Source organism: Mesoplodon densirostris, chromosome 7 (genome assembly GCF_025265405.1).
Source record: "Mesoplodon densirostris isolate mMesDen1 chromosome 7, mMesDen1 primary haplotype, whole genome shotgun sequence".
Taxonomy (NCBI): Eukaryota; Metazoa; Chordata; class Mammalia; order Artiodactyla; family Ziphiidae; genus Mesoplodon; species Mesoplodon densirostris.
This window is the reverse complement of record NC_082667.1, coordinates 25,760,727-25,773,909: the sequence shown is the minus strand read 5'-3', so window position 1 is coordinate 25,773,909 and position 13,183 is coordinate 25,760,727. Positions and strand designations below refer to the sequence as shown.

General features: G+C 36.3%; 2 protein-coding genes across 2 annotated transcripts in view; one reads left to right on the top strand and one right to left on the bottom strand.

The window, feature by feature from the left end:
- Positions 1-13,183, bottom strand: part of CD59 (CD59 molecule (CD59 blood group)) — a 519,147-nt gene that overhangs the window by 322,521 nt on the left and 183,443 nt on the right. The window lies entirely within an intron of this gene.
- The window catches only part of CAPRIN1 (cell cycle associated protein 1), a 35,133-nt gene that overhangs the window by 20,612 nt on the left and 1,338 nt on the right, over positions 1-13,183 (top strand). The window contains exons 8-18 of the mRNA XM_060102728.1: positions 465-517; positions 595-681; positions 1,795-1,950; positions 2,041-2,149; positions 4,125-4,186; positions 4,665-4,775; positions 4,993-5,142; positions 6,095-6,245; positions 10,545-10,739; positions 11,226-11,326; positions 11,717-11,780. Of these exons, the coding sequence (XP_059958711.1) occupies positions 465-517; positions 595-681; positions 1,795-1,950; positions 2,041-2,149; positions 4,125-4,186; positions 4,665-4,775; positions 4,993-5,142; positions 6,095-6,245; positions 10,545-10,739; positions 11,226-11,326; positions 11,717-11,780 (1,239 nt within the window). The remainder of the gene's footprint in view (positions 1-464; positions 518-594; positions 682-1,794; positions 1,951-2,040; positions 2,150-4,124; positions 4,187-4,664; positions 4,776-4,992; positions 5,143-6,094; positions 6,246-10,544; positions 10,740-11,225; positions 11,327-11,716; positions 11,781-13,183) is intronic.

Here is a 13,183-nt window from a genome sequence, read left to right as displayed (position 1 = left end):
TATGGTTGCAGATCAATATAAGGCAGTAAGGCAGTTTTGGGCTGTGCTGTGAGGCTTGTGGGATCTTAGTTCCCCAAGTAGGGATCGAACCCAGGCCCAGGCAGTGAAAGTGCCGAGTCCTAATCACTGGACTGCCAGGGAATTCCCAAGACATTTTTTTCCCTGCTTACCACTTTTACCAAGTAGATTAAAATGGAGACTAGGATGCTGCTTTATTGGCATTACACTTGATCCAGAATAATTACTATTGAAACTAAAATAATTGTGGAATAAATGGTAAAGAAAACACTTTCTGAATATATTGTTGTAAGAATAATAAAATACAGAAACGTACCGTTAACTATAACTTTGTAAATAAATTCAGACTATGTGATGGTGAACTGTTTACTTATTTGGATTTAAATGAATTGTTAACTTAAAAAAAGTTTTCTTACACTCTTTTGTATCATTTTTTAACCTCTTAGAACCTGAGCCTGCAGAAGAATACACTGAACAAAGTGAAGTTGAATCAACAGAGGTATGATTTTTATTTAATGCTAGCTTTCCCTTTCTGCCTTTCAAACAGAGGTCTCAAACATTTACTTTGCTTTGCAGTATGTAAATAGACAATTTATGGCAGAAACACAGTTCAGCAGTGGTGAAAAGGAGCAGGTAGATGAGTGGACAGTTGAAACAGTTGAGGTAAGAGTTCTCTGTTACAAGGTTGATGTCTTTTGTCTTAAATTAGTAATTCTTATCTCTCCTAAGAACAATTTTAGATTGTTAAGTCTTTTGCATTCTTAGTACCTTTATTAGAATAACAAACTCATTATGTAAGACTGTTCTGTTTAAAAGGTGATTTGTTTGTCTTTGTGGATATTTAATATAATCACTGCTTTGCTGATCCAATTACAAAAAAATATACAAATATCCATTTATAATTTATGGGGTTAATCTGTCTATTAAAGTACATGATTTGTCTGTTATCAGGTTGCTCTATAAAAATCTGGGCTCCCACATGGATAGCCTTCAGAAAGACTACCTTACAGGGGTACGTTGGAGTGTCTCTTAGACTTCTCCTTCACCCTAGTGCTGTTTGGTTACCAGGCTCTGTTAGCTCAGTATTGCTTACAAAGGAAATAGGTTGTGACTTGCCCAGGCTTAACAGATATGACTTGCCCAGGCTTAAAAGCCAGACAGAGGAATATAAATTTGATGTCATAAAAATTAGTGATATTTCTCAGCAGAGCAGGGAATTACTAAAAACAGTAATCAGGAGAAATTATTAGAGCTAGAAAAATGACAGTTAGAATGAGCTTTGGCTTTTGTAGCAGTTTTGATGAGGTGATAGAGCTTGATCCTATGGTATTGCCAGAGAGAATGAAATGATAGGAACTCAAAGCTTGATGATAATAATAGCTAACATTTCTTGAATGCTCATTATATATCAGGTACTGAGATAGATATATATTTGATATAGATATATAGGTTTGCTTAATATAGAAGGCTTAACTAACAGTTTAAGCAAAATACACGATTTTAGGAAGTTATCACAGGTAGTCTTTCTTGAAAGCAGTTTACAAGGTAAATCTGAAATGCTACATGGTGACCCTGTGGAATTGGGAACACTGTAGAAATGATGGCATTGATCAGAATGTTAAACTTGGCATAATTTGGTCAGGTTGAATACATTCCAGTCTGCTATTCTGTTTACAGTGTAGGTGGCGTATGTAATTTGGGGACCAGTCATGATGATAATGAGTGGAGCTCTGTCATTCTACCAACCCAGTCTCCTCTCCTTCTCTCCCATTTTAGGTGGTAAATTCACTCCAGCAGCAACCTCAGGCTGCATCTCCTTCAGTACCAGAGCCCCACTCTTTGACCCCAGTGGCTCAGGCAGATCCCCTCGTGAGAAGACAGCGAGTACAGGACCTTATGGCGCAAATGCAGGGGCCCTATAATTTCATACAGGTAGGTGCAGTTTAGTCAAGCACTATGACAGAAGGGTTAAATGTTTACATTATTTAACTTAATTCCATTACATTCTACCTAAACTTGTAGGATTCAATGCTGGATTTTGAAAACCAGACCCTTGATCCTGCCATTGTATCTGCACAGCCTATGAATCCAGCACAGAACATGGACATACCCCAGCTGGTTTGCCCTCCAGGTTAGTAATGATACATGTTTATGTGAGAAATAAAGTATAGAGCCAGTGCTTTCAGGTTTTGTAAAGTTTATGAAAATTAATTTTTTTCTTTTTTAATGCTTTTAGTTCTTGTATCTTTTATTTTTGTTTATTTATTTTAAAATATTTATTTGTTTGTTTGTTTGTTTACTTTGGCTGCACCGGGTCTTAGTTGTGGCACGCGGGATCTTTGCTGTGGCATGCGGGATCCTTTTTTTTTTTTTAGTTGTGGCATGCGGGCTTCTTAGTTGCGGCATGCGGACTCCCAGTTGCGGCATGTGTGCGGGATCCAGCTCCCTGACCAGGGACCGAACCTGGGCCCCCTGCATGGGGAGCGTGGAGTCCTACCCACTGGACCACCAGGGAAGTCTCTGTATCTTTTAATTCGATGAGAAATGTTACTGTTTTTTCCTGTAATATGAATAATTTCTGTAGTTCCATCGTTGGTGGTGGTGGATTTTTTTTTTTTTTTGGTAACTTTATTGGCATACAGATATACAGAAAAGTACGTGTAAATTTATAGCACAGTGAGTTTTCACAAACTTGAACATGCCAGCACCCAAAAGTGGAACTTTACCAGTACCCCCAGAAGCCTACTTGTGTTCCCTTTTAGTCAGTAGTTACCTCTCTCCTTGCCCCATTAGTAACCACTTCCTGACTTGTAAAACTGTAGACCTGTTTTGCTTGTTTTTGTGTATAAATGAAATTTTGCTTGGCTATTTAAATTTCAAAATTAATCTAAGAATAAATCTAGTATTAACAGGTGTCTTTCTCTGAAGGATGATTGCAGCTTTTTAGGAGAATCTCTGAACATTTTATTACTTAAATAAAAAATGAGATGGAGTGGGTAAAAAATAGTGGAGTGGGTAAGGGAATGCTCAAGAGGAAAGTGGAAGAGAGAGTAAATTTCAAACTCTTACTAGTCTTACACCATTATTTGAAACAGCAGCATACTAAATATGGTTGGTGCCTTTGTATCAGCTTAAGTGGAGCATCTCTTTAGGACCATTAGTAATTTTGAGTCTTGTTTTTTTCCTGCAGCATGTCAGCATTAAGGGCATAAAAGTGGAACCATGTAAAGTAACACATTTAATGTTGTTAATCTTAAGTGACATAAAAGGAGTTGCTGGTAATAGCATATTTAATGAACACAGTTAATATGGTTAAGGTAGTTAGGATTTCTCTAAAGTAAAGGGAGCTCATATCTCTACCAAGAGTTAGAAAACAGATCAGTGTTCATTTTTTGAGCTCTACCAGAGGAAGAAAGTGCATAGTTTTCTTAGCTGCGCCAGTCAACACATTCAGCACTGATGTAACCTGTAAAGCTGTTTAGATGTTCAGGTAAGGCTGAGTTCACTAGACTCTCCCGTGAAAACGGATGATTTCCAAATGGCTAACGAAAGATACTGTATTTTTGATTATCTGTCTAACGGTGATTTGGGAGAGTAGTGGAAGGATGGTGAGAGTTGGCAATAATATGCACATTGAATTGAATATAGGCTTTTTAAAGGTCTGTTTTTATTTTTTCCAGTGGAAACATTTGAAATTATATTGAAAGTGGATAATGTTAAAATGTTACAGAATATTACCTAAAAGTTTTGAATAAGAGTAATGCTACTTTATGGTTACTGCTTTAAAAGGCTTTTTGTGGGTAACATTAGCGTTGATTCTTACCATTCTGCTCTATACCTCTTCATTAGTCCTGCCTCACTAACACTTTGCAAAAACAAAGTGAAGGCCAGTGTGACAGTTGACTTACAATGACTATCAATTAATCGAAAATGCTCACTTGAAAGCTAAAATCCTGCCTATACTTCCCCATTTATTTTCATGATTGCTGAAAAGTTTATATAGGATTTGGCTATAGAAAATTGACTTTAAAGAGCAAGTAAAGGTATTTAGACATCTCTGAAGAAATTTGATTTTGTATGACAGTATTTTTTGATCAATTTTGCAGTTCATTCTGAATCTAGACTTGCTCAACCTAATCAAGTTTCTGTACAACCAGAAGCTACACAGGTAAGAGTGATATAAATATTTTTGCAGGTTTTTGTTTTTAATCACTTCTTGGGTCTCTTTCTTAGTTAGCTTATGAAAACCAGGTAGGAATTTGATAAGTGTCCAAGTCTGGCATGGGTAGCTAGCTATCAGCCTTTATTTCCATCTTTACATTTATTTTTCTTTTGATGAACTAAAAAAGTTTTTTTGTTAATCCTTGTGTTTTATAATTATAATGAAGGAAGAAGGTTTTTAATTTTGAACTGAGAATTTGAGAAGACATTTTAGATTTCATAATTTAAAAACTTAGTGTAGATGTTATCTACATTTGTGGGGAGCTTCATAACTGGACTAGGGTTTATTTAACTTTGAGCCTTAATAATATATTTTTGCAGTTGTTAGGTTTTATAGTCTCTTTATCATATCTATTTCTTAGCCCTGTATGTATTAAAGGTGGTTTATAACAGAATGAAGCTTTGATTTCTTTACTTCTTTGTAGGTTCCTTTGGTTTCATCCACAAGTGAGGGGTATACAGCATCTCAACCCTTGTACCAGCCTTCTCATGCTACCGAGCAACGACCACAAAAGGAACCAATTGACCAGATTCAGGCAAGTTCTGTTACCAGGGCTTGTAAACTTGATGAGGCAATTATACATGAATTGGGTGGAGGTAAATAACTGTTAATATAGTGTCTCTTTGTTTTGGACCCAGTGCACGCACTGTAGTATTTTTGTTTCATAAAATAGTTGAGCTTGTTAACATATGTATGGGTAGTAGACTTGGCTTAGTTTACCACTAAAGTGCGATTATTCACTTTGTGTTTAGGCAACAATCTCTTTAAATACAGACCAGACTACAGCAGCATCATCCCTTCCTGCTGCTTCTCAGCCTCAGGTGTTCCAGGCTGGTACAAGCAAACCTTTACATAGCAGTGGAATCAATGTAAATGCAGCTCCATTCCAGTCCATGCAAACGGTAAGCAAATTAATTCAGCTAACATTAAGTGCCTGGTGTGTACTATCTTCATGCTGGAGTCTCAACAGAAAGTCTTTATTTAACTTTGTGCTTGAGTCTGCATCTACCCTAACTGTAGGGTATATTTAATTGAACACAAACTCTCATTTTTTTCTGTTCCCAGAGATAAATTTGAGTCTTAGGAGTTATGTGCCCATGTCTTCTTATTTTGTGGTTTCACCGTTTTGATTTGATTAACAAAATTTTAAACATGGAAAAAAGTAGACTAGTATAACATCTATTATATATATACAGATCATTACCTAGATTTAGCAACTGTTTACACTTTGCCATATTGGCTTAATCTTTTATTTTACTGAAGTATATCTCAAAGTAAAGTAATGGACATTATGATACTTCACCCTGGTTCTTCAGGAAGCATCTCTAAATTGCAGAATTTCTAGAAAATAATGCTAATGAAGATACTGTGATTGACGGGATACAGCCAAAACAGTGCTCACAGGAAAATTCAGAGTTAAATGCTTAAGATATAATTTTTGATTAAAATATCAATAAAGATAAAATAATTAAAGTTCTTAGATTTAATTTCTGTAAGTGATATTTTATCAGGGGCTTGCATCTTTTAAAAAGATTTCTCATTTATAATAGCATTTCCAAGGCTTCTGATTATATGTCTTTTTAGATTTTTAATCCCCATTTATACTCTGCTTTAAGTGCTGTATGGTATATATGTATTTTCGACATTGAAGTGCATGAACTGAGGGGTGTGTGTGTGTGTGTGTGTGTGTGTGAGAGAGAGAGAGAGAGAGAGAGAGAGATCTCTGAGACTTCTGTAATGGTCTTTGTTATGTTTCAGGTAAAACCAGAATTGAGATCTGCCATGGCCATGTTAAAAGTAGGGAAATGATTAGCATGAAGGGAAGAACTAATCATTTACTTTATTTACTTATAGGTGTTCAATATGAATGCCCCAGTTCCTCCTGTTAATGAACCAGAAACTTTAAAACAGCAAAGTCAGTACCAGACCAGTTATAACCAGAGCTTTTCCAGTCAGCCTCACCAAGTAGAACAAACAGAGCTTCAGCAAGAACAGCTTCAAACAGGTAGGCAAACCAGTGTCACCTCCTTGACTGCTTGCTTTGCAGTGCAGTTACTGACAGTGTTAGGAGAGAGTTTGGACTTCTGAGTGGCAGTGTCCAAGAGTTTTTGTTTTGGTAGTAGATCATATGAATTTTTCATTGCTGATCCTGAGTAAAATCAAGCCCATATTTGCTGTATGTGAATTATTGCAGTTTTGGGAGGCTTTTTGCCCATTTTCCCTTGGTTCGTGAGTTTTCATAATATCCTATCCTATTTCATTATGTGATTTTAGCGGAATTAAACTTGTTATTCAAATTGTGATCAACTTTGCTCTTAATTGCTAATTATTTGAAGCCTGCTGGCATGATACCTGGCAGGAAGTTGGTTATACAAAATTAAGCAGTAAAGGAGTTGGTGTGGCTGCATTTGGTGGACTAGGTTGAAACAAGGTCCTTGTTAGCAAGTAAGGTCATAATTTGGCCAGTTGTCATACCTATCACAGTTATAATGTGAATATAGATATTTTAGATTTCTTACATTTGTAAGACATAAATAGCTTTTTTAGGTCTTTGGTTATTTAATTCTTAAGATATTTAATTGGAATCCCACAACAAGCTAGCAAACCCTACTAAGAACCATAGGAGTTAATACTTTAACTTTACTGGACTGACTGATGTGAGTAACTGGACTGACTGATGTGAGTAACTATCTCTAATTGTCTAATTTCTTGACAGACCTGGGTCAACAGTGATTTTTCTTATATATCACTGTAGTATTCAGCATCACTAATCAGGGAGGTTGAATCAACCACAGTCTGACAGAAATTTGGCAGTTATGCTATCTGTGTTTTTGAATGATAAAACTGGACTTCTTGTTCTTAGGCTCCTTTAATTATTCATTGCCATGTACAGGCGTACCTTGAGGATATTGCAGGTTCGGTTCCAGACCACTGCAATAAAGCAAATATCTCAAAGTGAGTCACGTGAAATTTTTGGTTTCCTAGTGCATATAAAAATTCTGTTCACACTATACTATAGCCTATTAAGTGCGCAATAATAGCATTATGTCTAAAAAAACAGTGTACATGACTTAATTAAAAAATACTTTATTGTCAAAAAATGCTAACCATCCTCTGAGACCTCACTGAGTCATAGTAGTAACGTCAAAGATTGCTGATTACAGATCACCATAACAAATATAATAATGAAACAGTTTGAAATATTGCAAGAAATACCAAAATGTGACCCAGAGACATGAAATGAGCAAGTGCTGTTGGAAAAATGGTACTAATAGACTTGCTCCACACAAGGTTGCCACAAACCTTCAATTTGTAAAAACAAAACAAACAAACAAACAAAAACGCAGTGTCTGTGAAGAGCAATAAAGAGAAACACAATAAAACGAGGCATGCTTGTATTCATAAGTTGGTTGTGGAGTGGATATATTTGGTGCCTTTAGACATTATGCTAACATGCTAGCTGTTTTATCTTTTTTTCAGATGGTGTAATGAAATTAAAAATTACTATATATCATTTCATTTGGTTAGTTTGGCCCTTTGTGCCAGTTGATTTCAAGCTATCTTGTTCTTATATTCTACTTGACATTACTAATTGACTATGAAGCACTGGACTAGATAACCTTTTGTTACCATTTCAAAATACACATTATTTATGAAACTTAACTTCATAACATTTACAGATATTTTCAGTAAAAAATCAAATCGGCCCGTCTGCTTTGCTCAAACACCTCCACCCTACCACTCTGATCTAGGCAGCCATCAGCTCTTATCTGGAATATTGCAGTTGTCTCCCTTGACTCTTATTTTAGTCCAGTCTGATCTCCACACAGTAGCCAGAGTGATTATTTTAAAATGTAAATCAGATGTCTGTCTCCTGTTCAGAACCTCCCAGTGACTGTCAATTACATTTAGGAAAGAAATCCAAAGTCTTTACCTTGGTTTACAAGATCCATGATCTGGCCTCTGCCTTGATTCTGTTGTATATCCTATTTTCTTCCTTATGTGCCCATACCAGCCACAAACACAAATTCTTTCCTTTCTCACGGCCTTTACACTTCCTTTCCTTTCTTCCACTGTTGTTTGCATGGCTCGCTTCTTGACTTTTAGGTCTATGCTCAGATATCACCTCACAGAGACCTTCCCTCATCGTCTTGTCCAAATGTAATGTGCTCACTTGGTCACTCATTTATCCTACTTGGTGTTTTTCTTAATCACTTATTACCTGATACAGTATAGATGTTTTTACTTGTATGTATATTTTGTTTACTTATTTCCCATTATTAAAACTTCCTTATGGGCAAAGATTATGTGTTGGCAGTTAACTCATCCCTTGTGTCTAGGACCAGGCCTGGCAGGTTGAGGGCATTCTGATATTTGTTGAACAAGGCAGTGTATCCCATCATTCCAGAAATTTTGTTTTAATCTGAATTAGTATCTAGCCAGGAACAACGTAAAAAAAGGATCTGGCAAGGATCTTTGGCTATTTTTTATGGACTAGTGTTTATGCTTTACACGCACTCAAATAGGAATTCTGGTATTTTAAAATAAAGATCACCCCTTAATTGTTCTACTTTGAGTATCTTGCAGTGAGATTTGACCAAAAAGCATAATAGAATTCTTATTGATGAAAAGTGAGTCGAAAATTCAGTTCTTCTACTTTTTACTTGTATATGAATGAATCTTTGTATTAAAAAAAATTTATTATGTTTTGGCCATGGCGCATGGCATGTGGGATCTTAGTTCCCCCACCAGGGATTGAATCCGTGCCCACTGCAGTGAAAGTATGGAGTCCTAACCACTGGACCACCAGGGAATTCCCTGAATGAATCTTTTTAGATAGAAAATGTTACTGGTACTTGTGATATTTGCTTATAAATTTAAATTTTGGGAATGTAGTAAAAGGTAATTTATGTAGAAAGAGCACACTGTGAATAGTATATCTGGTCCATTACATAGTTCAAAAAGGAGCCATGACCCCTTCTGTTCCTAGGCATTCTCTAGCTTTTTCATTGCAAAATATCATTCGAAGAACTAATAAATGTGGGTTTCTTGAGGTTATAAAATAGCTCAGCTAAATATTTTCAAGACTCACATCACCTTTTCTCTCTGCCCAAACACGGGAGATTTGGGCTGACTAAAGGCTGCTGACTGTTTTTGTTCCCGGGGTGTGGGCCTTCCTTTGGTCTATACCTTCCTCACCTCCCAAAGATACTGTTAGCACTGTTTTTTCTCCCCTGTAAATTATGAACATTGGGGTAATGCCTGAAATGTACCTTGGTATTTCATTTTTGAAGGTTTCTAGATTTTAGACTTCTCCCCATTGTGGAAGGAGGAGGGGGTATAAGATAGTGTGGACCTTCTAGAACCTTCCCTTCACTCCAGGGGGTTGAGTGCCAGTGTGAGTACCATTTAACTCTCTTCTAAATTGGCTGTGCTTTAAAAGTACTTGAAATGTACTCAAGTATTAGGGTGGGGTGTAAGTTGAAGGCCTCTCTCTGCTAATTTATCTTTGTAATTGAGTATTCTAGCATATAGCTGCTTAGCTATGGGAGAGTATGTTTTTGTATGTTTTAATAAGTATCAAGGAAAATTTAAAAGAATAAGAAAACTACCAGTAGGAACTTTATAATGAAATAATTAAATGGTACAAAAGTGTTTCAGTACGTAAGATCTTTTGACTGTTGCGGGTCTCTTGTGCTATAAGCAGATGCCTCTCAGAAGATGTTTAATAATATAGCCTTTCGGGCTTCCCTCGTGGCGCAGTGGTTGAGAGTCCGCCTGCCGATGCAGGGGACATGGGTTCGTGTCCCGGTCCGGGAGGATCCCACATGCCGCGGAGCGGCTGGGCCCGTGAGCCATGGCCGCTGAGCTTGCGCGTCCGGAGCCTGTGCTCCGCAACGGGAGAGGCCACAACAGTGAGAGGCCCGCATACCGCAAATAAATAAATAAATAAATAATAATAATAATAATAATAATATAGCCTTTCAAGTCATTTGGAAGGATAGAATTGTGTGCTCTCACTCAATGTGTGCTTTCAAAGGTTTGGAATTTGTTGGAGAATTTTATTCCCTTTAGCTTAATACAGGAGAAAGACAGGGACTTCATTGATGTGTAGTTTTCCCTATTGTTAATATGAAAATTTAAAGACAGAATTAAACTTTGAGGAAACTGTGTAAGACATTTCTTAAACCAGAAAGCATGTAGGAAATCAGACAAATTGTAATGAGCTGTGTGTGTGTGTATATCTGTGTGTGTGTGTATATACATATGTATGTATGTATGTATGTATTTTTTTCTTTTATAGTGGTTGGCACTTACCATGGTTCCCAGGACCAGACCCATCAAGTGACTGGTAACCACCAGCAGCCTCCCCAGCAGAACACTGGATTTCCACGTAGCAGTCAGCCCTATTACAACAGTCGTGGTGTGTCTCGTGGAGGCTCCCGTGGTGCTAGAGGCTTGATGAATGGATACAGGGGACCTGCTAATGGATTCAGAGGTAAAAACAAAAACAAAAAAAACCCAGAAAGCAAGTTCATGTTCTTTTCTGACTTGCACAATATATAGAAATACGTCATATGATTTTTAGGAAAAATATGTATCTCTCTGCATTAGCTTCTTACGTACAACATAAACATTTTTAGTATGTGTTGATACCGTCATTTAAATTGGCAAAATTGGGACTGAGTTTTTTTGTATGTATAAAACCCATGTCTACCACTGTCCTGTAGGGGATATTGCTTTCTATAAATTTTCAAACCTTAGGGAGATTTTTTGTTATTTTTTTGTGTGTATGTGCATGGATGGGTGAAAATTTTATCATCTAAGGCAGTTAATGTATAAACAGATTGGATCAGGATAAGTGATTAGTTTGAATAACTAGCATAGTTTACAATTTTTCAGTTTTTCCCTTGGTCAGTAATGGGAAAGTAAAAATTCCCTTTGAAGATAAGAAAGTTGTTTTTTTTCTTGTCCTAAATTTTAGGAGGATATGATGGTTACCGCCCTTCATTCTCTAACACTCCAAACAGTGGATATACACAGTCTCAGTTCAGTGCTCCCCGGGACTACTCTGGCTATCAGCGGGTAGGTAAAATTGTTATAAAATATAAACCTGACTTAAATACCCCAGTGAAAGGGACTAATGTAGTTGCTTGATGCACTTGAGCAACTAAGTAATTTGGGGCTAATTTTGTACCTTGTACAAGGTACTTCCTTATGGAGAATGATGACTTTTGCTTTTCTTAGCACTCAATATAGGTATTCATTTAATAGAGGCTGGTAAAAACAGTGATTTTTAAGAGCTGAGAAATACAAGTACGATTAAATAATAACTTGTAGTAATGTTATATTTAAATGTCTAAAAGAATAAGAAAGAATTCTGTATTCTACAAGTGTTAGACTGTAAGAATAGAGATAGATGGGTAAGCATTAAAAAATTGCCTTTTCTTCAGTACTAACTAGCTTGTCTTTTAGGATGGATATCAGCAGAATTTCAAGCGAGGCTCTGGGCAGAGTGGACCACGGGGAGCCCCACGAGGTAATATTTTGTGGTGGTGATCCTAGCTCCTAAGTGGAGCTTCTGTTCTGGCCTTGGAAGAGCTGTTCATAGTCTGCATGTAGGTTACATGTTAGGAATACATTTATCATTTCCAGACTTGTTGCTAGGGATTAAATGAAATGCTCTGTTTCTAAAACTTATCTTGAACCCAAATTTAATTTTTTGAATGACTTTCCCTGTTACTATATAAACTGTCTTGAAAACTAGAACATTTCTCCTCCTCAGAAAAAGTGTTTTTCCAACTGCAAATTATTTTTCAGGTCCTAAAACCTGCTAAATGTTTTTAGGAAGTACTTACCAAAACATTTTTGTAAGACATTTTTGGAATGAGATTAAACATTTATATAAATTTATTATTCCTCTTTCATTTTTCAAACATGCATATTATATTTTAGGGCCAGAAACCCTTTAATGGCCGGATAAGCCATAGTTACATTTAGAGAACCATTTAGAAGTAATAGAACTAATTGAAATTTCAATGCCTTTTGGACCATTATTAGTGATATAAATGTCAAATTATTTCTGACTTTGAAACAAAACCTCCAAATTCCTAACTAACTTACAGAACTATACTTAAAAATTATAGGTTTTAAGAGTTTTTGGCTTTTGTCTATTACCATAGGAAAACGACTTACTATTTGGGCAGGAAGTCAATCTATGTAACAATTAGAGGTATCGTTTCATATGGTCTGAAGTTCTAAATGGTTCTCTGATTGGAGGGAAGTAAACTTGAATAGATTTCCTCTAGATATTGGCCATAACATGTATAAATTGTATGTGAAGGAGGAATTACAAAGTACTTTGATTTCAATGCTAGTAGCAACTGGCCAGCAAAAAGGGTGCATTTTTTTTTTTAAATTATGGATCACTTGAGAATTACTGACTTGAAGTATCAAAGGATATTTGCATGTGAATGTGGGTTATGTTCTTCTTTCTCACCTTGTAGCATATTCTATGAAAGTTGAGTTGACTGGTAGCTAAAAATCTGTTTTAACAGCATGTAAAAAGTTACTTTATCTGTTACAAGTCATTATACAATTTTGAATGTTATGTAGTTTCTTTTTAACAGTTTAGGTAATAAGGTCTGTTTTTCATTCTGGTGCTTTTATTAATTTTGATAGTATGATGTTACTTACTTCCTGAAATGTAAGCTAGAGTGTACACTAGAATGTAAGCTCCATGAGAGCAGGTACCTTGTCTGTCTTCACTGCTGTATCTATTTCCAACGCCTGATGACAGTGCCTGGCACATAGTAGGCACTCAATAAATACTTGTTGAATGAATGAATGAATGAGTACTGGTGGAATACTCCATTAGCTCTACTCTTCTTTTAGCTAGAGAACATGAGCAAATTTGCGCATGACAACTTCCAGGACAGGTGA